Source organism: Harmonia axyridis, chromosome 7 (genome assembly GCF_914767665.1).
Source record: "Harmonia axyridis chromosome 7, icHarAxyr1.1, whole genome shotgun sequence".
NCBI classification, from domain to species: Eukaryota; Metazoa; Arthropoda; class Insecta; order Coleoptera; family Coccinellidae; genus Harmonia; species Harmonia axyridis.
In genome coordinates, this window is record NC_059507.1 from 26,391,934 (window position 1) to 26,416,603 (window position 24,670).

At 35.4% G+C, this 24,670-nt stretch overlaps 1 protein-coding gene across 1 annotated transcript in view; it reads left to right on the forward strand.

The window, feature by feature from the left end:
- The first annotated feature begins 1,151 nt into the window (after window positions 1-1,151).
- The window catches only part of LOC123685172 (homeobox protein MOX-2-like), a 28,495-nt gene continuing 4,976 nt past the window's right edge, over window positions 1,152-24,670 (forward strand). The window contains exon 1 of the mRNA XM_045624794.1: window positions 1,152-2,131. Within this exon, the coding sequence (XP_045480750.1) occupies window positions 1,333-2,131 (799 nt within the window). The 5' untranslated portion in view covers window positions 1,152-1,332. The remainder of the gene's footprint in view (window positions 2,132-24,670) is intronic.

Genomic DNA, 24,670 nt, shown 5'->3' on the forward strand with positions numbered 1-24,670 from the left:
CTTATTGTCTAGCGCTAATTGGCTTGAATGTAACACCCTGTAGTTTGTTACATTTTTAGATTAAAAAAATGAGCTGTTTCCAAACATGTTTGGTATACTTGTGGTCTAGCAGACAGAATATGAAAGATATTATTTCTTATTTTTATACATTTTTATTAATCTAAAAATGTAACAAACTACAGGGTGTTATATTCAAACCAATTGCCGTATTTTTGATAATATTGTTAATTGAACTAATAAAGAGTGTCACTTTATGAGCACACACAAAACTATTGTATTTTTGTCCACCCTGTACCAATTGGAATCAACATGTGATACATTTTTGGAATCTGCTCAGCCAGAGTAATCGGAAAATTCAGACAAAATGACGCTGAGGTCATTACTCGAAAGTAATTCACCCTGTATATTAGATTATTATTTTAAAATACGGTAAATTAAAATAAAAAATCGACGTGTTTCAGGATTATTTCTTAAAATGGTCTGTTTAGCTAAAAATGAATTTTGTTCCATACTTAACGGTTACGGACGCAGTGTATATGATGAATTTATAAACAAATTGACACGCATGGAGTGCTTTCGGTTCCATGATTTTTCTTCACCCAAGAAGTGCTCAACGCGCCTAAAAAAGTTTTCAATTCAAAAAATACCTCTGCCGATTATGGATTATATGTAGGTACCTATAGTATGTAATTCCATTGAAAACCGGAAAATAGTTGTGAATCTATTACTTTCCTCTTTTCCTTGCCCTTTGGATTGAGAAAGTAATATTGAGGGTGTTGTGCTGAAAAATGAGGCATCCAAAATCTCAGGGGGGGCCATGGCCCCCCCGGCCCCCCCATGCTGGCGCCCATGTATATAAATTTGAGGTTTCAATTTTTGTATGCAACCAGAATAATGGAAATTCCTGAAAACGTTCTAAACAAGAATGAAACAAATGAAGGATTTCCCCTATTATTGTAAAAATATCCTCAACTAGAATTGCAGCGCATTAGAGCACCTAACTTGTATAAAATGCGCATTTGCATCTGTTGGTTAGTGGGAGTAGAGTTCGTATCCCCACCATTGGAACTGGAGCCATAACGATGGCCGTTACTTGTGATTGGAGGACGACGAAAGAGCCTCCGCCTTTCGTACCTATCTTTGTAATTATTCTCTCTTTACGTTAGTGTTTATCCCGACGTGTTCGTTGTAGGTGTTTCAACTTTACGTGAAAAATTTCAGTGACATTTCGATATTTTGTGTAACTGTGTGTGATCAATCTAGTTTTCTTGTAAAAAAGGAACTCGGCCTTCTCGGCTGAGGATCTCTATTTTGTGACGATACCTAGGAAAGATGCAAAACAATAATAACAACTCTGAATTATATCGGCATGCCGATATGCAAAACGGCCAGGGATCTTCATCATCTGTTGACTCGGCACAGAATCTTGACGGATCTGCGAGTCTCCAGGATGCAGCTGGAGCAACAGGAACTAATCATTTGACTGCGATGGGATTTCATGCATTTCCTGGATCTTCGGGAATGAACTCTTTTGCTAGTGCCTCCGGATATTCCCTGCCAGGAAACAGCGGTCATCCAGGTGTACCTGGACATTACGGTGCTCATCACGCTAACCCTGGACCTTCGGGATATCATGCCCACGCTGCTGGTTCGCATATGCACCATCATCAAGGCCATACCGGACATCCAATGCATCATTGGTACCAAGGCTACCATCATGCTCAGATGCAAAATGCAGGAAACCCTTATTGCATGCAAGATGATCAGTTCATGTGGCAGCATCACCATAGCATGTTTCCTAATGACTATGTGGATTTTCTGGGACATAACATATTTCAGATGTCCCAACAGGTGCCTCATATGCACCACCACGAACAGCAACTTGATGGACTGCCGTCACCTACTGTGACTCTTTCTCCAAGCGATAATTCTAGTCCCGGCTTAGAAAATGTGACTCCTACATCCCCGTCGAATATTTCTGGTTGTTCAAGCCACTTTGCCCATCACCATCAAGGTGCTCATGCAATCACATGTGGCGGCGCGCATCCAAGAACTGGTGGCAGACCTGGTGCATCCCGCAGCCCATATGACTGGATAAAAAAATCTTCGTATCAATCTCAACCAAATCCAGGTAGGTACCTATGTTGTTAGACTAAACAAAACTACGAGGAAAATGATACCCCTCATGGGCGCCCGCAGAAATTTTTCTCAGGGGGGGCAAAATGAAAATTATTGAAAAACGACAAGGCGTCCATGATTGTCATTGAAAACCGGAGAACTGTTGAGAATCCATTACTTTCCCTTTTTCCATGCCCTTTGGATTGAGGAAGTAATATTTAGGGTGCTGTGCTGAAAAATAAGGCAATCAAAATCTCAGGGGGGCCATGCCCCCCCCCCTGCGGGCGTCCATGATACCCCCTTTCAAATTGAATCAGTGCGATGTACTTACCTACTTTGAAAAAGTCACATATTTTTGTTGTTGTTCCTTCGGCATTTTGAGTTATGATGACAAAATTGTGCATTATACCTACCGGGATAACATCGAAGTACCTTTCTAATGATATATAAAAAAGTTTCGTACATTTGATCGCCCTGTGGTAGCTACCCCCCTCACTTTTCATTTTCAAATGGCATCTCCTGTAGGGTAAATGCACTGGTTAGCCGACCGGCACTGGTTCTTGACCATTCCGTGATTTGAGATAAAATAATAATAAAAATATATCATGTAGTGCAAAATATTTTCGCGGTACGTGTTCTCGACCATTCTACCCTTCCAAGATAGTTTGCATAGTAGTGGTATATGTCAAAGTTTTCGAGCTAAAAATTAGTTTATAATCGTCTATCATAGAAAAGGGTTCTTTCTCGTCCTTTCTTAGAAAAGTGCTTTGTGATGTATGACCAGAAAATAGTAATTATTTCTTATTTTAAATGAATTATATGTGTATATTTTGTTGCATGTCAACTATAAGATATATTTTTGAGTGTATTTCAATCAAGAAGCAAATAAATGTATATTTTTTTGTTCAATATTCGGCGGTCGCGAACTGGTATTGAAAAATTTGTATCTTTTATTTCTCGACCAAAGTGGTCGAGAACCAATATGTTACTTCAATAATTGTTTATTTCAACCGATATATTTCTCTTGGATCATTTTCGTTTTTTTTCGATACCCTGATTCATTTATATATCTACTTTCTGAATATTAGTTTGCGACCACCGAATTAACGTTGAAACACTTATTTCTACCCTTTATTTATTCGCGGTCGAGAACCAATTTGATTGTACTTAATTCTCGACCACTGGTGTTCGGTGTTTTATATTTCATTTACTCATTAGTTTCTAAACATGTATTAATAGCAAAATAACCAAATAATGTTGTATGAGTTGCTATTCTGAAATATTTATAGAAAGTGGAAACTTTTGCAAAATAATTTTTCTTTACGTTCCGAGTGTTTCTTACTTGATTACCTCATCTGAAACCCATCTGAGTGATAGGTAGTGATGTCGATGGTACGGTTCGAAAGTAAGTACTAATCACTCATCTCGCTCTAAAGTTTTTTATAAAATTCTTAAGTGGAGCGGCCACTATTATTAGTGGTCGAAAACTAACACAAAAATGGTCGAGAACCGAAGGTTATTGAGATTTTCTATATTTTTTCACATTTCAAAGGTTAAATGCGGAAAGAACGCTTAAAATTATATGACAAATAATTTAAAACTCCCCAAAGAATCGATGAACACCAACACCATTAAAATTTGATAAGTTTATGTGTGAAAAAATCGTGCTCGAAATCGATGTTTCTGTTAACTGGTCGAGAACCAGTGCATTTACCCTATATTGTCAGTGGAAATTTCTTGTCATTCTATTTGGAATACAGCGATAGCACTTACTTGCTATCTTTTTTTATTAATAACAACAAAAACACTAACATTTTGTGAAGTATGAATTGCAACCAAAATTCCTACTATGCAAGTAGTATGAAAAGAAAAACCCTGGTTTCAACTTTATCTTTAATTAGCTATCGATTTCTTTTCATACTATATTCTACTCGCTGATAGAGAAATACATCAATTTCATACCTATAACTTATGCAATTCAAAAAACGAAGAAACATTTAAAGCAAGTGTTTTGTTATGAAAAACATCGGTTTTTTAAAACAAAAAATTCATCTAGGTACTTCTCATATGTGAAGTTTGTACAAACATGGGTGGAGTCATTTAATTTTTATAAGGATAATTGAATAACGTAGGTAAAAGAAGTCACAAAATATTAATGTTTTTGTTGTGTTTTTGGAGAATCAGAATCAAAATGAATATGTACTGAAAAATCTATTGAGAAAGGTGGTGTACTTCTTCAAACATTCTTATCAGTCTATCTGTAGCTATATTTTTTTACAATATTATTAAAGATATTGATTTTAGAATTTCTGTTTTTCTGAATGAGGATTCTGAACGACGATTTTGGCATTATTTTCGCTTACAGTTTGTTATGAATACTAAATCTCGGTTGTCCAAACATTCTTCATACTTATTCCTGTTTCATAACTACCTAACTATTTTAATGAATTATCGATAAACATATTATCTATTTCAAAAACTTAACTAAAGCTTGAAATTTTGTTTTCACATGGATATTAGCTTTGGCCTTGAGAGTATAAACAACTTAGTATAATTTTAATCAGTGCATTTATTGACTGGACCTATATAAGTAGGTACTTCTATACACTGTGTCCGTAAAGTATGGAACAAATTCAATAGCTGAACAGACCAGTTTAAGAAATAATCCTGAAACACGTCGATTTTTTTTTTTAATTTACCTCATTTTAAAATAATCTAATTTACAGGGTGAATTACTTTCGAGTAATGACGTCACCGACATTTTTTTCAAATGGAACACCCCCATTTTATCTCAATTTTCGCATTACTCTAGCTGAGCTGATTCCAACAATGTATAACATGTTGATTCCAATTGGTACAGGGTGGACAAAAATACGATAGTTCTGTATGTGCTAATAAAGTAACGCGAAACATTCTTTATTAGTTGAATTAACAATATTATCAAAATACTTATTGTCTGACGGCAATAAACAAATAATGACATTATACAAAAAACTAGATGACTATGTTTTTTTTTAATTGATAAGAAATAATTCCTTTCATATTCTGTCTGCTAGACCACAAGTACCAAACAAGTTTGGAAACCGCTCATTTTTATTAATCTAAAAATGTAACAAACTACAGGGTGTTACATTCAAACCAAGTGCCGATAGACATTAAGTATTTTTGATAATATTTTTAATTTAACTAATAAAGAAAGTTACGCGTTACTTTATTAGCACACACAAAACTATTGTATTTTTCTCCACCCTGTACTAATTGGAATCAACATTTGATACATTTTTAGAATCAGCTCACCTAGAGTAATAGGAAAATTCAGACAAAATGGGGGTGTTCTATTTAAAAAAAATGACGGGCTTGTAACTCAGATTACGAACCAAATGCGTATAGAGTTCTTGTCTATTTTTTTTAAAATTACAAGACATGAAAAACAAAATGTAGAATTAATTTCATCTGTTAAAAAATCCACTAGTGACGTACTACAAAAGAGTTTATAGAGCGAAAAGGGACTAGACCCCTGAAAAAATATTCCTGTAACTTGTTCAATCACTCGGCATACTGGATGATGTGAATCCTAACACGAAACGTATAATATCGATCTCAACATCTCAAAAACTGAAAGAGCTATGAAGAAAAACTAAAAAATCTTGAAAACTTAACGCTCTGTAGTTTGTTAATGAAACGTTTGCAGACGCATGCCTAAAAAAAAATATTATGACCTGAAAAATACGCTACTGAATTTTGAATCACCCTGTATATAGGGTATAAAAAACTATCAACGTATAAATAATTTCTTATCTCACGTCCATCATAATATATGGTCTCAAATTTGAGACGCAGCCCAATTTCTTTTTTGAGTATCTTTTAGATTTATCGTATCTACTTTTCATAATTCTTTATACGAGTAATGCGAATTATTGGATTTTCCGAGTATGAATTTTAATTCAGCTTTGGCCCAGAGTTCTTTTCAATTCATAACCATTTCGACATTTTTAATCATATGAACTAGCAAATAAGCTTATCAATAACAAATACCTATACACTTGAAAGAAACGCATTTCTGATCTAAAATTGCTTACTCTCATCCCTATTTGTAATTAAGCTTCTTTAGACCGAATATCTGATTAATTCAACTGGGTTTTTATCTTGATTAAATCTTTTACAAATATTTTCTGAGTTTCATTTCAATTTGAATGACATATATGTATGTTTCTGTATGTTCTAGACGATTGCCCATCGTCAGATTTTGCACTTGATGAAAGCTCTGGTGCTCTGGAAATGAACGGTACGAAGTTTCTCACTTTTGATTTTTCTCTGGAATTGTTTTTGAATGTTTTCGGATTGATTTACAACAATTCTAGTTTTAAGTTGATTGCAAGTCCTTTTGTTCCGATTTGATGACATTTGGTTACACGTTGATGTAGGTTTATTTGCATGTAAGGATTGTTTTGCCTTCATTTCTGATCTGTTTAAACAACGATGAAAAAAGATAAGATGCCAGGTTTGAATAAAATATGCCTCGCTTCCTGGTTTCCATGTGTATATATTGCTTGCATGAGAAATAATGGTTTTCATCCGTTTGAACAGTTGATTTTTTTTTGTGTACACATGTAAGAGGGGAAAGACGTATCATCTATATACTATGATCTCTTGAAGTCATATCTGCCTATATGAATGCCTCAACAATTAAAAACTGCAGTGGGTGTGTAAACCAGCACATCTCAATTTCACTCTCAGTTCAATAATAAAAAATTCAAGAAAAGTCATGCCAAACTAGTTGGATCTGTTGGTACGAAAATATTCGATATTTTCTGTCTACATTTTGAGAAGTAGAGTGAAATATACTAAATTTTACATTGATCGTCATATCCAGAATGATCTGGAATATGGATTTTTTAGCTTGAAATTGTTATTTTATATGTACACCTAAAATCTCAAATTCGTCGGTTTTGAGGTCACGCCGGGAATATTGGGTAATTTTTTCCCATATACTCTTTGAATTTTTTTAATTGAAATGTTACTTCACATCTAAATCCAACATTTCATTCCGATCGATTTCTTGATTTTTTGGAATTATTAAGGTAACAATCATATTTGCGGAACGTGCCCATAAACATAATTGATCACGGAACCTTTTCTGAAAATTTCAATTTGCAGATTTTACTTTTTTGTAATGCAAAAGTATACGACTCGGCAGATGTACAGATGAAGCATATGAGCTTCTATATATTTGTGCCCCAAGTTTAAGTGCTTCCTAGATCTTTCTAACAAACCGATAGGTTATTTACATACTCAGTACTAGATTAGTGCTATCTCATTATGACAAGATATTATTAATTGAAATTATGATGACTTTTAACGGAAAGATTCTTCATTGAAGATGTGAAATAGGAATCGAATAACTAGACTTGTGATATTCTGTAAAATTACGAGCTTTTACTAAAGTTCATCATCCTTTTCTTAGAATTTTCTGGTTCATTTGTTATCTACGAGATTCGTTATCACTTGGCAGTTCCTGGTAGGCAGGTACCAACTTACTAATGCTTTGATTGACACATTTATTGACAAAAATTTTCTAAAGTTTTGGGTATTTCAAAATTCTGTAACGGTTAGAAATCCTATGATGCGATTATGTACCGGGTTTTTCACCATAATTTGACTCCCCCTTAAACTTTGTTACTAGAAGAGGTACAAAAAAATGTTTTCTACAAAAGTTTCACGAAATCGACTAGTATTTTTGAAAATTATTTCACTAAACGAAATATATACAGAGTGGGCAACATATTGATAGCCACTTCATTTTTTCAAATGGAACACCGTGTATATTTCTCTATATTTGACTAGCTCTTTTTCCCCTGATTTCGAATATATAACATATGTTTGGCCTATCTCTTTTATTCTGAGTACTACAGAGTTTCAAATTCTAAAAACCACCTGGCAAAAGTAATCAATTTTCGAGTGGAAGGCTGCGATAACTCAAAATGTCCTTTTTTGAGTTATCTCGTTGGAAACGATATGACATACGTTTTTCATTATAAATTGGAATTGGATCATTTGATTATTTTTATTGTTCTCCACATAAAGCGAAAATATTTCAAATTTTTCCGCTTCTTATGTAGTGCATATTCGATGAATAGTTTTATTCAATGACAAACGTATGTTATATATCGTAGCCAACGACATAACTCAAAAAAGGGCATCTGAATATCGCAGCCTTCCAATTGAAAACAATTACTTAGCTTGCCAGGTGGTTCTTAGAATTTGAAACTCTGCGGTACTCAGAATAAGGGAGATAGGCCAAACATATATATTTATTCGAAATCAGGGGAAAAAAAGCTAGTCAAATATAGAGAAATATACAGGGTGTTCCATTTGAAAAAATGAAGTGGCTATCAATATATATATTTAGTTTTGTGAAATCATTTCAAAAAACACTAGTCGATTTCGTGAACTTTTGTAGAAAACATTTTTTTGTACCTTTTCTAATAACAAAGTTATAGGGGGGGTCAAATTATGGTGAAAAACCCGGTACCTGTTTCAATTTCTGCATTCCATAGAATTATATCTAGGACTATACTTATAACTACTGTATAGACTTAGTTTGACATATTTAGATGTAGCACGTCTTCAATGCATGTAATTTTTAACTTTTGCATGTGGTTTTTCGTGAGTACCTAATATCATTATGGGCATCTCATATTTTCGAAAAAATCGAAAAATCACGATGCTAAGTAATATTTTAACAAAAAATGCACGAATGCTTTTTGTTGAAAACATGTTTTTTCGATTTTTTTCACTCGACAAATTGAACGCCCGAATGCTATTTGAGAAGACTATTTCATGAGACAAAGATTACTTGTTAACAAACGTATAATAATTTTTGGTGACAACAGCTTCTAGTTTTGCCGGTGGTAAACTCGAAAAAATTGCTGACAAGTGCTGTCATACAGTTTTTAAACCATTTGTAATTCAAAATTGAGAGATTATGATTGGTGGAAATTAAGACGAGGGAAACAGTCAATGCTAAACCATTATGAATAATATGGATTGTTTTCTTATTTTGGTATTAATTTCGGCGAATTCCGATTACCTAAAGGTGAACCGGAGTCTATTCTTGAAAAAACGTTGAAAAAGTGTTTTGATTTAAACGTTTGTGCCTTGGACGAAGTTGGCCCTCACGCCTGCAAGGGCCTACTTGAATAGCATATATATTTTGTGTTTCATTGACAGTTACTCCTTTGAAATAAGTAGGTATAGCACCTATCTATAGGTACATTTCAGGATGAAAATACTACCTATCGTTGAAAATTTTGTTTCAGTACTTTGATATCCTTTAATATCATAGTTGGTATTATTTTGTTAGAAGAAATTCATTGTTATATGCCAAATATTTCCAATATAATGTGGAAATAATAAGCCTTTCGGTATTTTTTTATTAGAAAATTGATACCTAACTACCAAAGTGTTATCTATCCATCCCAAGATTAAACTTTTGACATGTGTTTTATCGATTAAGGGGTAATAAAAATTCATCTTCATTTATATCTTCTGAATATTTCTCAATAATATCTACCATTCTCCAAGGTCGTCGATCCTTTCAAATTTCACGGTATTCCAGAGACTTCCAAACATTTACGCCATAAATCTATCCATTTGGACAAAGAGCTGTACCGGCAATTAACGTCCATAAAAATATTCAAATTAGTTTGACTGCTATATCGCCTGAACATCTCTCTACCTATTGTGAAATAATGCCGTCCAAGATGGCTGCGCAGGTTCCGTGTCGTGAGACAGGTGAAGGTATTGCGAGAAGCACGCGATGAGAAAACCTTTTCGTCCTTTTTTTTTGTGAGCCCATGGCACCATTTTGAAGTTTTACGATACGGGCTCCAATGAGGCTCCATCGGATAAAGATCTAGGTTTTAGGTAATGTCCGACAAGCGGTGCCGGTGTCTAATAGAACATTTTATATGAGAATTTCTTGGTTTCAACCCTTGCGATCGACCAACGCAGGACAGGACCGTATCCACGATTTTTCTGTTGATTATCAAAGCGAATCGTTTTTTCGTTATATAATTTCTAGCAGTCAACCTTTTGAATCGTTCGTTTTAGACCTTGAAATATAGAATTTCGAGAGAAAGAAGATTTTTTCATGTTACAGAATTCTGCATATTTGTTTCGAAATTCATTACTTTGAACCCTCAAATACTCTCGAAGCAAGTAGAGAAACAATAAAATAGTTCTATGTGAAACTTCCATCACAATTAGATCTATATTACAGTATCTAAGACACCAGTTAAAAGTTAGTTAGTAAAGTTAGTAAAGTTAAGTGTGTGCTATCATATATTTTTATTGGTTGGAGTAGTTTGCCTCTTTATTTGCAAACATTGCATTTATTTCAACAGTGTTAGGAAATTGAATAATTTTCTTATTTCATTTAGAGACATTTTTTTAGTTTGATCTTTTAACAACAATTAACTATAATAAAATAATCTGCTGAAACCGGTCTAACTTTCACATTCAATTCAGCGTATTTCATCAGTACCTACATGTAAAGTAAATATATACAGGGATCATAATTAACATTCAAACATTAACTACTAATAAGGGCCAAAAACTTTCTTATGGCACTCTCAGTATTTCTATATCTTATTGAGCGTTATTATTAGGATTTCCTAAACCTAAAGCTTGTGGTTCTTCAGGGATGCCGTTTGAAATGAGAAAGTTTTCGGCCTTTACTTGTACAGTGCATCCCATTTTGGGTGAGACAGCCAGGTTTCTCGTTTGTTATTTAAGATAGAGCCTTGCGGTTTTCACGTTCCTGTTTTACTTTTTCTTGAAACTCAAGTTGGTCTAATCAGATTTTGCATAACTGTTTCCGTTCAAGAGATACAGGGTGATTTTGGAAATTGAAACTTTTTGGACCCCTCTTTTATTCCGAAGTTGTTAAAAATAATGCTGAGGTAAAAACTACGTCTGAGTCAGAATTCTGCGTAGAATCCAGTGGCGTACTCAAAATTTTTTTTGTCGGGGTATGGTTTTGAAGATTCTACACAAACCTATATTTTTTTAATGGAACACCATGTATATCATTATTTCGTTGAATTCTTTATTTTTTCCCTTCAAAATGATGTATGATACTATGTAGGTAGGATGTTCAAAAATGTAAAAAAACACTAAAATATCAAATAATAACGATTTTTTGTTAATGGCAATGGATTTAAGAAGAATCAATAATAATAACAATAATTCATAGCGATGACAGCTAGATCAGATTGATTTTTTCCCTCTAATGCCTACTTGAATTTCCATATTGAACATGTAGCAAAAAAATTGAACCGGTCTTTTTACGCCATTCATCGTCTGAAACACTCACTGCCCATGGATGCATTAATAAATATATACTACGGTATGGTAAACTGTCACCTCTGTTATAATATAGTTTTATGGGGAGGGTCTTCTGGTAGCGACCGAGTTTTCATTGCCCAGAAGAAGATCATAAGATTAATTTTCAATCTGCGTCCTCAAGAGTCCTGTAGACCGACATTTAAGAATTTTGGAATCCTGACATTTCCATCTCTTTACATCTTGAACTGTCTCCTGCATGTAAAATGTAACATCAATAACCTTATGAAATGTTCTGACTTTCACGAATATCAGACAAGACATAGTAGCATCGTCTGCATACCACGAACTAACACAAGCAAATATGAGACCTCGCCTACTTTTGCAGGAATCAAGTTTTACAATCATCTTCCGAACGAGCTGAAATCGCTAGATATCAAAACTTTCAAAAAAAAGATCAGATGTATATTAGCTGATAAATGCTTTTACAGCACTCAGGAGTTTCTTTCTGACTCATTGATTTAATCCTTTATATTGTTTCTTGTAATGTCAAAGTTTGCATCTCAAAGTTTGTAACTATGCTATTTTTTTTCCTGATGTTGACTTGTCCTATACATTATTCTGTGTCTTAGGGATCAATAAAGAATTGAATTGAATTGAATTGAATTGATAAAACAATGCTCCCAAATGCATAGTAGCCATAATAACAACAAGGATGTTTGTATCGTCGATGACCTACTACTTTTAAAAATCAAATGTAATAATCCTCTTATTGAAACATAGGAAATTCATGGCCCATTAACAAAAAATCATCATTATTTGATGTTTTAGTGTTTTTTTGACATTTTGGAACATCCTACCTACATAGTATCATACATCATTTTGAAGGGAAAAAAATAACGAATTCATGGAAGTAATGATATACATGGTGTTACATTAAAAAAATATAGGTTTGTGTTGAATCTTCAAAACCATACCCCGAAAAAAAATTATGAGTACGCCACTGGATTCTACGCAGAATTCTGATTCAGACGTAGTTTTTACCTCAGCATTATTTCTAATAACTTCGGAGATAAAGGAGGGGTCCGAAAAGTATCAATTTCCAAAATCAACCTGTATCTCTTGAACGGAAACAGTTATGCAAAAGCTGATTAGACCAACTTGAGTTTCACGAAAAAGAAGGACAGGAACATAAAAACCACAAGGCTCTATCTCAAATAACAAGCGAGAAACCTGGCTGTCTCATCCAAAATGGTATGCACTGTACATTTACTTACAACATATGACATGTGATAAATACCGATACCGAATTTATAAAAAAAAATATTCTAAAAGAATGTACAGGTTGTCCCAAATTCGATGCTCACTGAATGCATCTCGAGAACTGCGAAATTTAATCCTCAAATTTTTAATATCCAATTTTATTGTGTTATTCTAAAATATTCAACGCTTTCAAGTAATAGGTACCTGAATTTGTATAACGGGCAAAAATGTTATCTGTCTTTACCGAAATTTATACCTAGTCCTTTCTTGGTTTTTACGATCACCCTTTTTATACCTGAATTCACATAAAAATACTCTGTACCATTTGTAAATCCTTCTCAGTGTCTGAAGAAGGGCTCTAAATGAGTTCGGAACTGTCCGGTTCTACAATGTTATCCTCAAACTGCTAATATCCAATTTTATTGTGTTATTCCAAAATATTCAATGCGTTAACATAATACCTGAAATTTGCATAATGGACAAAAATGTTATCCGTCTTTACCGAATTGAATTTCATAGTCCTTTCTTGGTTTTTCCAAGCAATTCTTCAACTAAAAAAAATGGTTGTAGAAATATACAGGGTGTTTCCTAATTGAATGTCAGTATTTATGGGAGTGATTTTTGGGTCCATTTTAAGAAAAAAACTTCATATGAACATATGTCCTAAATGTCTTACTTTTTGAGATACAGAGTGGTGAAGTTTTCATCGTGCGGTTTTATTGAATTTTGTTTTATTTGTTGCTTGGTTATGTAAAGGTTGTTAGAAATGCATTTTTTGTTCAATATTTTTCATTCCGACTTTCCTAAGTCTCTGAGAGAGATCTCGGTTGATTGGTATTTTTACGAAAAACTTATTTAGAGTTTTCACTCTCAATTTCTGAAACAAGCTTGAAAAATTTGAATAAAATGCTCCTGAGCAATAATTGCAATAATTTGTCAGGATGAAAAATGTTATCAAAAGAAACAATAACACTATGAATTAATTTACTCTTTTGACGTTTCGGAGTCTAAATCAGACTCCTTCATCAGAGAACTCTTAAAATATTCAGAATTTGTCGATTGGCTTTTGTCAACACAAAGAAACGTTGATCTATTTCATTGTGAAATTTTCTATTGTCAATTCATTTTTCATTTGATTCATCAAATATGTACGATCTACTCTTATTATAGGAATAAATATCACTATTCTTTACTTCTTTAACCCGAATAAATATTTGGTTTACCTCTCGGCTTACCTCTATATCGCATTACGTCTATGAAATGAGTCGAACTTAATCAAGAATGACCTGTATAACTCGAACTACGCCTATGTCAAACTATTCGTAACTTCGTTAACGAGAGTCTAGTGTACTATTTGCTAAAAATTCGAAAATAGCATACATTTGTGGAAAATAATAAACCTCTGCTGTTCTCCTGGAATAAGAGTTATCGCGAACAATCAAACTTCATCTGCAACCACACCATCCGCATTGGAATCAGACATAAATCCGAGTTGCTCGGTGTTAAACATCACTATTAATGATTATAACAAAGCACATCAAATTTGCGGTCCCGAACAACGGCATTTGGCGGGCCTGAGGGGGACCATTTGATTTGTATAACATCAAAGTACCTTTCCAATGATGTGTAAAAAAAGGTTCCTACATTTGATAGCCCTGTGGTAGCTATCCCTATTTTTTCATTGTCAAATGGCTTCCCCTGTATATTGTAAGTAGAAATTTCGTGTCATTCTATTTGGAATACAACGATAGCGCGAACTTGGTATTTTTCATTAATAACAACAAAAACATTAACATTTTGTGAAGTATGAATTGCAACCAAAATACCTACTATGCATGTAGTATGAAAAGAAAAACACTGGTTTCAAGTTCTATCTTCAATCAGCTATCGATTTCTTTTCATACTATATTATACACGCTGATGGAGAAATACATCAATTTCATACCTACTATGCAATTCAAAAAACGAAGAAACATTCAAAGCAAGTTTTTTGCTATAAAAAAATCGGTTTTTTAAAACAAAAAATTCATCTACTTCTCATAAGTGAAGTTTGTACAAACATAGGTGGAGGCATTTTATTTTTATGAGGATAATTGAATAACGTTCAAGAAGTCACAAAATAGCAATGTTTTTGTTGTATTTTTGGAGAACATGCAAGCAAGAATATCGATAACAACTATAATGGAGTATAGGGAATACCTAGTAATCATACAATTGAGAACATTGTAGCATATGTCGCCTAGTTGTCGAGACACGTTGATTTGAATAAAAAGAAAAGATCGTATACTTAAGCTCTATCTCTTTATTGTAACAAAATTCCAAATTTTCGCTCGAATATCTCTACCATCTTCAGAGATCTGAAAATTTAAAATGTATCCAAATCCATCATTTGAAAGAACTATCTGCTAAAAATTCGAAAATAGCATACTTTTGTGCAAAACAATAACCCTCTGCTGTTCCCCTTGACTAAGCGTTATCGCGAACAATCAAACTTCATCTGCGGCAACTCCATCCGCATTGGAATCAGACATAAATCCGAGTTGCTCGGTGTTAAACATCACTATTAATGGTCATAACAAAGCACATCAAATTTGCGGTCCCGAACAACGGCATTTGGCGGGCCGAGGGGGCCCATTTGATTTGTATAACATCAAAGTACCTTTCCAATGATGTATCAAAAAATGTTCGTAAATTTGATAGCCCTGTGGTAGCTACCCCACTTTTCATTTTCAAATGGCATCCCCTGTATATTGTCAGTAGATATTTCGTGTCATTCTATTTGGAATACAACGATAGCGCGTAGATACTTGGTATTTTTCATTAATAACAACAAAAACATTAACATTTTGTGAAGTATGAATTGCAACCAAACTACCTACTATGCATGTAGTATGAAAAGAAAAACACTGGTTTCAAGTTCTATCTTCAATCAGCTATCGATTTCTTTTCATACTATATTATACACGCTGATGGAGAAATACATGAATTTCATACCTACTATGCAATTCAAAAAACGAAGAAACATTTAAAGCAAGTTTTTGTTATAAAAAAATCGGTTTTTTAAAACAAAAAATTCTTCTACTTCTCATATGTGAAGTTTGTACAAACATAGGTGGAGGCATTTTATTTGTATGAGGATAATTGAATAACGTTCAAGAAGTCACAAAATATTAATGTATTATTATATTGTTGTATTATACAGGGTGTTTCCTAAACATGCGGCAAAAATTCAGGGGGTTGTTCCTTGGACTATTCTAAGAATATTTTGTCCTTTGATGATTTTTGAAAAACCTATTTGTTTCGAAGATAAAGGGGAAACAAAATTTCAGATAATAACATTTTATTATGAAAAATTACATGAAATTTCAACTCAACCTACAAAAGCTGTTGAAAATGACCACCTCTAGCCAGCATACAAGCATCCAATCTTCTCCTCATTGACTGGCGACTGCCGAACCCTTTCAAAAACACCAGGATCATTTCTTATTAAGTTACACCCAGCAATGATCCGATTTCGCAAGTCTTCCACATTTTCTACTGGAGTGGTATAAACTAATGATTTTAGATGGCCCATAGTCAAAAAACTGGCCGTTTTTAGTAATTGGAATGTTGTTAAACAAATTTAAAAATAAATTGTACCTACTTAGTAAACACAGTGCGGTACGCATTTTTATTTAAACTATTATTAATTTTAAAAATATGGAAAATGTTGTTCGCCCTGTATCTTCGAAACAAAGAGGTTTTTCAAAAATCATCCAAGGACAAAACATGCTTAAAATAGTCCAAGGAACAACCCCCTGAATTTTTGCCGCATGTTTAGGAAACACCCTGTATATTATTATTATATTATATTGTTGTATTTTTGGAGAACATGCAAGAATATCGATTACAACTATAATGGAATATCGGGAGGAGTAATCATACAATTGAGAATATTGTACCATATGTCGCCTAGTTGTCGAGACCTGTTAATTTAAATAGAATGAAAAGATCGTATAATTGAGCTCTATCTCTTTATTGTAACAAAATTTCAAGTTTTCGCTCGAATATTTCTACCATCTTCAGCGAACTGAAAATTTAATATGTATCCAAATCCATCATTTGAAAGTACTATCTGCTAAAAATTCGAAAATAGCATATATTTGTGTCAAATAATAACCCTCTGCTGTTCCCCTTGATTTTTTCTTATAGTCTTATAGTCCTCTAGATGCTTTCAGTGAGCACTGAAATTACTGACACCTTGTAGGACCTTCCGGAAATATCACATTCGTTTCACTTTTATCGAACTGATTTCCAAATTTCATTCCGTTTGGACGAACGAAGTCGATTTCGATTTCAACTTCGTTATCTGCGAGCCAAATCCATCATTTGAAAGTATGTACTATCTGCTAAAATTCGAAAAAAGCACACATTTGTGCAAAACAATAACCCTCTGCTGTTCCCCTTGACTAAGCGTTATCGCGAACAATCAAACTTCATCTGCGGCAACTCCATCCGCATTGGAATCAGACATAAATCCGAGTTGCTCGGTGTTAAACATCACTATTAATGATTATAACAAAGCACATCAAATTTGCGGTCCCGAACAACGGCATTTGGCGGGCCTGAGGGGGCCCATTTGTCACTGGATGCGCTATGAAGTCCGGGCGGGACGCAAAGGCATACCGCGTTGAGTTGGCGCCGAGCGATAATTGCTACGGGACTCCAACTCGAGCGTTATCCCTCCTTGGGGACGCATCTCGGCTATTACATTGTCGCGAGACACTCCTCGCCCCCTCAGTTCCGATTATGTTTCGTTTGTTTCGCGATGAGGGTAGGCGGGATTAGGTCGCTTTTTTTCACGACGAACGGAGAACCGAAATAAATTAGCAGTTTTGCGGAAAACGTGAACGACGATGATATCTTCAAAGACGGGTTTTTCTACGCTTCCGTCGGTCGCCAACGACTGCGACTAGGGAATCCAATCCCGCACCAAAATATCAATCCCGCAAATCCGCTGGATAAAAATTATCAATACTGTAGATCCGCAAGAATGCGGGATTGTTAACAATATACACAGCGCAAAAGAATTAACGCACATTATGGAAATCTCAAATTTATTCTACAACTGAAGGTGTTCTCAATGATAATTATTTTTATCAGAATTATGCATGCATATGTTATCCACTTTCAACGTTTTTCTTCAATACAGATGTTTTTTCCCAGCGGGAATGAAAAAAGATGAGATTATCAGATTTTGAATGTTTTGGCTCCATTCTGAAATCAGTTGTTCTCGATCAATTCTAGTGATCAATAGTTTTTCTTTCGTTTGATTTTCTACACTCGATCGCTATGCAACGCGAAACACGCAATTTGACCCAAGAGGAATGTGCCCAAGCGGTAGTTTTGCGAGAAGAAGGGTGGACATACACAAGAATTGCAGAAAGGTTTGGAGTTTCCCATTCAAGTGTGTCCAGAATGTTGCAGCGATTCAGGGAGACAGGTATGAATGTCCGAAGACCAGGACAGGGTAGACCACGCGTAACAACTGCCATTCAAGAACGTTATTTGAGAGTTTATTCGTTGAGACAACGGTTTGCAACCGCTCGCCTCCTTCAAAATCAGCTTGAGCAAACTCATGGGGTGCAAATTAGCACTCAGACAATAAGAAATGACCTCAGAGAATATGATTTAAGGCCTCGTGTCGCGGCAAGAGGCCCAGCTCTTACCCCAGACCATCGAAGGGCGCGTTTGGATTTTGCGAGAGAGCATATCCATTGGGAAGAGGCTGATTGGGAAAGAGTTCCTTAAATCATATTCTCTGAGGCGATTTCTTATTGTCTGAGTGCTAATTTGCACCCTATGAGTTTGCTCAAGCTGATTTTGAAGGAGGCGAGCGGTTGCAAACCGTTGTCTCAACGAAGAAACTCTCAAGTAACGTTCTTGAATGGCAGTTGTTACCCGTGGTCGACCCTGTCCTGGTCTTCGGACATTTATACCTGTCTCCCTGAATCGTTGCAACATTCTGGACACACTTGTATGGGAAACTCCAAACCTTTCTGCAATTCTTGTGTATGTCCACCCTTCTTCTCGCAAAACTACCGCTTGGGCACATTCCTCTTGTGTCCAATTGCGCGTTTCGCGTTGCATAGCGATCGAGTGTAGAAAATCATACGAAAGAAAAACTATTGATCACTAGAATTGATCGAGAACAACTGATTTCACAATGGAGCCAATACATTCAAAATCTGATAATCTCATCTTTTTTTATTCCTGCTGGGAAAAAACATCTGTATTGAAGAAAAACGTTGAAAGTGGATAACATATGCATGCATAATTCTGATAAAAATAATTATCATTGAGAACACTTTCAGTTGTAGAATAAATTTGAGATTTCCATAATGTGCGTTAATTCTTTTGCGCCGTGTATATACTCTCTGAACTCAACCTAAAAAAGAGCTTTTGTTTATATGTAAGACCCTCTTTGATTTTCGACAAAGATACAACCCTAGTCCCCTCATCTCTTGTGGGATCTGTATTCCACGTAAATTTCAAGATGTAAGAGAATCGCGACTTCTTGAACGCATTGGTGAGACTAGGGAATCTAATCCCGCACCAAAATATCAATCCTGCAAATCCGCGGGATAAAAATTATCAATCCTGCAGATCCGCCAGTATGCGGGATTGTTAACAAGTTACATATATAGTCTTTCTACTCAACCTATTAAACATGCTCATAAAAAGGTCTTATGCTATTTAAAACATACTATAGTATAAGGTGTGTGAATAAGTCTTTCCCGTTTTTTTTTCAAATTTTGAGCCTTTATTGCGAAAAAATGGTTACAAATGAATTATTGAAAGTATTGGCCATCGCTAGCTACAACTTTTCCCCATCTTTCTGGCAACATACGAATCCCGTTGCGAAAAAATTCGACCGGTTTGGCCTCTATCCAGTCATCCACCCATTTTTTGGCTTCCTCGTAGGAATGGAAGTGCTGGTCAGCCAGGCCATGCGTCATCGATCTGAAGAGATGGTAATCAGACGGAGCAATGTCTGGACTATATGGCGGGTGGGGTAGGACTTCCCATTTGAGCGTTTCTAAGTATGTTTTCACCGGCTGTGCAACATGTGGGCGAGCATTGTCATGTTGCAAAATAACTTTGTCGTGCCTGTCGGAGTATTATGGCCGTTTTTCTCGCAGTGCGCGGCTCAAACGCATCGATTGTCGTCGATAGACCTCGCCTGTGATCCTTTCATTCGGTTTCAGAAGCTCATAGTAAACCACACCTAGCTGGTCCCACCATATACAGAGCATGAGCTTGGCGCCATGAATATTTGGCTTGGCCGTCGATGATGATGCATGGCCGGGTAGTCCCCATGATTTTCTTCGCTTCTGATTATCGTAACGGATCCACTTTTCATCGCCAGTCACGATACGATGCAGAAAACCCTTTCTTTTATGTCGCTGAAGCAGCTGTTCGCAAGTGAAAAAACGCCGTTCGACGTCTCTCAGCTTCAGTTCGTACGGCACCCAATTTCCTTGCTTTTGGATCATTCCCATGGCTTTCAAACGCTTGGAAATGGTTGTTCGGTCAACTCCCAATGCTTCAGCGAGTTCTTCTTGCGTTTGACACGAATCTTCATCAAGCAAAGTCGCCAATTCTTGATCTTCAAAGATTTGCGGCCGCCCGGAACGCTCCTTGTCTTCCACGTCGAAATCGCCACTTTTGAAGCGTCGAAACCATCCGCGAACACTTGAATCATCGACACAACCTTCTCCATAAGCTTCCTGAAGCAACCGATGCGCCTCGGCAGCAGATTTCTTCAAATTGAACCAATAAAGTGAAACTTCCCGCAAATGACGTCGACTCGGCTCAAATTTCGACATTTTCACGATTTCAAAAATTTATGATGCGAAAAAATTTCAACTAATGTGTTAGTGTGGAATTGTTGACAGATGAATAAGCTTTGATTATGACATATGTAACCATTAAATACTCGCACAGTATTGGTGGCGCCATCTCTTACAAAAAACGGGAAAGACTTATTCACACACCTGATATAAAAGAGTTTATTTCATGGCAACAGCTATCAAGTTTTTCCGCGGGTAAACTCGAAAAATCAGCCGACAAGTGCTGTCCCACAATTTTTACACACAACTAGAAACACCATATGTTATTTAAAATTGAGCGTTTGTGATTGTGGAAATTAAGTCGAGGGTCGGAGTTGTAAACAGCTTCCAAGTATGTACCCGTACCCCTATTCCGTCTGCATTCAAAAAGGATCATTTCATGTTTTAATAACTGGTCAAGTTATGTTCGTACTCGTGCTCGTACATCCAAAGAAGAAACCTTTGATTCTGATTCTGGTACCCACGCAGTATGATAATAATTATAATACTTTATTCATCCAGTCAGACAAAAATGTATAGGATAAGTCACAGGAAAAAAAATCAAAACAGAAAATTATTCACAAAAATCAGAAAAATATTCAGGAACAGAAGAATAACATTTACTGACTAACATAATCTTGATTGTTTTTTAAATTCATTCAATTTGAGACTACGCAAAGATTTAGATCAGTGATTAAAAATTTTTATACACTGATACATTGGTGAAAATTCGATTCTAGAAGTATTATGTTTTGGTATACACAATAATCCCTCATTTCTTGTACTGTAGCTATGAAAGCTCGAAAGTTTGGTCATGTTTTCTTTGGTATAAATCAAACATTTGAAAAGGAAAATCGAGGCCAGAGTGAGGAGAATGAAAAATGGTCTACAGGAGGACCTCGGCGCGATATTAAATATCATACGCAGAATCCTCTTCTGCAGAATAAAAACTCTGCCAACGTCCGATGAATTACCCCAGAGCAGGATGTTAAAAGATTGGCGACTATAGACTAAGCTGTAATAGATGCTCAGGATGGATCGCAAAGGAAGAGAACTACGAACTCTACTTATGGCAAAGTAAGAGCTATTGAGCATTTTGCAAACAGCGTCAACATGAATCCTCCAATTCAAGTAGGAATCGATGTGGATGCCAAGGAACTTGGTATGCTCTGCAGATAAAACAACTTCATCCAAATAGCGTACAACCAATCTGTGTTCATTGCTTCTTAGGCCCAGTTTCACCAAATGCTTTAATCTTGACTTAGCTCTTAAGTGAGGCTTTAGATCACGATTAATGTAATGTAGCGTTTCACCACACTCCAAAGCGCCATTTAATCGACCAATCGCGATTTAGCACTAATCGGCCATTTTTGGAGGATTATAACCTTTTAAGTTGAGATTAATAATTATTTATCAGTATGGAACTCTTGTCTATGTAATTATTTTTCCGGAAATTTCTAATTTTTGGGTCAATTTTATCAAAATATGACTATATGTATAGGCTCAATATTTCCCATTTAAAATACACGTAAACTTTGTTTTTGTGTTTTATGAAATTTATTGCAAAGAATAATTTATTGATATGTTTGATTGAAATATTATTTAAGAAGCAGTTAAACTTGTTAATAAAAATAAGTAAGTTGATAAAATTACTTATATATTTTTTTCCAGAATGTGTGGTTTTGTGAAATGGGATAATTTCTTTTTAACTTCGCAAGTTTCCGACATTTCGAAGCACATCACTCGACATTTTCGGCAAAAATTAACTTTGTTTTTTGTTTACAAGATGACAAATGTTTTGAAATGTTATGAGTTATGAATGAATGACACCTGACACCTAGCGCCAATGGTGGTCATCACTGCTAATACGATACAGAACACTATATAACTTTTTGTTCACAACGTTGCCAAATGGTTTGACTATTTAATCGCGATTTGGTTAATCGCGATCATCTTCGGACGGGTTGATGCATGGTGAAACAGAAAACACTGTTAAGCCTGCTTTAGTAACAAGCGGAGTTTAATCAATCTGGGATCAAGTACTGTTTGGTGAAACTGGGCCTTAGTGCGAAATGAACTATGAAACTATGAATACTAGGAGGCGATTCCTCTTCCAACTTCAAAGGCGATGGTTCACGTCTAGTTGCTAGATTTGATAAAGGTACTTTATCCTCATCAGCATAAGTGAAAAGGTCTTCGGTTTGGGATTTTGTTTTGTCTTCTGAAGATGTATCTATTGTCTATTTGCAGTCAGTCAAACTCTTAATTTCAATTCGTAATGTTGATTTGCTATGAAGTACAAATGCATCTTCTTGGCCTTTTGTAGACATTAACTGTTATCCCAGAAATTCCAGATATTTGACTGGGTTTTCTAAATACGGTACCATACTTGTCATTAATGAACGATGCTCTTTTATCCTAGAAAATAATGCTTCAACCATTTCTTTACTCAATGTCGAGTTTCCAATTTGCTGATCATGAATCGTAGGGTAGTTTCAGCAGTAACTAGTATTGCATCTTTGCCCGTAACTTATGAGTGGTTTATTGCTTTCTGGAACGTTTCAAAAGACGTTTGCGCTCTTATTGTCTAATATGCAATTTTAATATTGAATCCCGCATGGAAAATCCCGCAATTTTGATTCCCGCTTAATTTCAGAGGGATCCCGCATTTGCGGGATTGGATTCCCTAGGTGAGAACTTTGAAATTGAAAATTTGAATCTGTGGCAAAATTAAATCTTTCGTGTGAGATAAGGTCTTTCTATCGGAGCGGGTGTCAGATGTTAGGATCGAGTTTATAATCCAAAATCAAACATGGTGGGAAGAGCAATGAGAGAGAAGGCATATAGAGACGAAACAAAGGGACTTTGTCAGGTGCGGCTGCGTTATCGCGACCAAACAAGCCGACTCTGTCATGTCGCCGTTCGTTAATCCCTTGCGCTTATCGCATCGGAGCTTTTTCCGGACAACTGGGACGTTTTATCTGATTAGGTGACTAGGTAGAAGATAAAACACACCGATCGGAAAATCATCTGTTCAGAAAAGTTATGTTATTATAAGAACTGACATAATACTATGTCATAATTGAAACATAATCGCGTACATGCAGGAACGGTCGCACGCATGGTATTTATATACAGGGTGATTCACCGGGATGGCCTATTAGACGTTTATGGAAAACTAATCATAATTTTGAGCTGAAAATTTGCATATCGGGGTTTGAGACAATGATCTTTCTCCCTAAATATTTTCAGATCTCTACAGCTTCCCGTTATACCGGAAACATATTGGTTCTCGACCACTTTGGTCGAGAAATAAAAGATACAAATTTTCCAATACCAGTTCGCGACCGCCGAATATTGAACAAAAAAATATACATTTATTTGCTTTTTGATTGAAATACACTCGAAAACATATCTTATAGTTGATATAGAACAAAATATACACACATAATTCATTTAAAATAAGAAATAATTACTATTTTCTGGTCATATATCACAAAGCACTTTTCTAAGAGAAGACGAGAAAGAACCCTTTTCTATGATAGACCATTATAAACTAATTTTTAGCGCGAAAACTTTGACCTATACCACTACTATGCAAACTATCTTGGAAGGGTAGAATGGTCGAGAACACGTACCGCGAAAATATTTTGCACTACATGATATATTTTTATTATTATTTTATCTCAAATCACGGAATGGTCGAGAACCAGTGCCGGTCGGCTAACCAGTGCATTTACCCTATTACCTATTTTTATTTTCATAACTATTGTTGAATGTGCCTATTTGATTTAAAAAAAAAATTGTCTCTTCGGAATTTTACTACTATGAAAAGACTTTTGTCAAAAAGTATGTCTTGCTCCCCTACAATTTGACGCCTCGGCAATATGTCCGGTTTGCCGGTCCTGGCGGCGGCCCTGCCTGGAAAATTAAACGATACATTAATTAAAATCATTAGTAAAATAATAATTGACCCTGTCGCTACAAATCAAGATATGTAGTTTAGCTTGTGCCGAAAAACAGTCCCAGTACATTATTTTTGAGAGTGTGTGTACCTTTAGTGGCGTAGAATA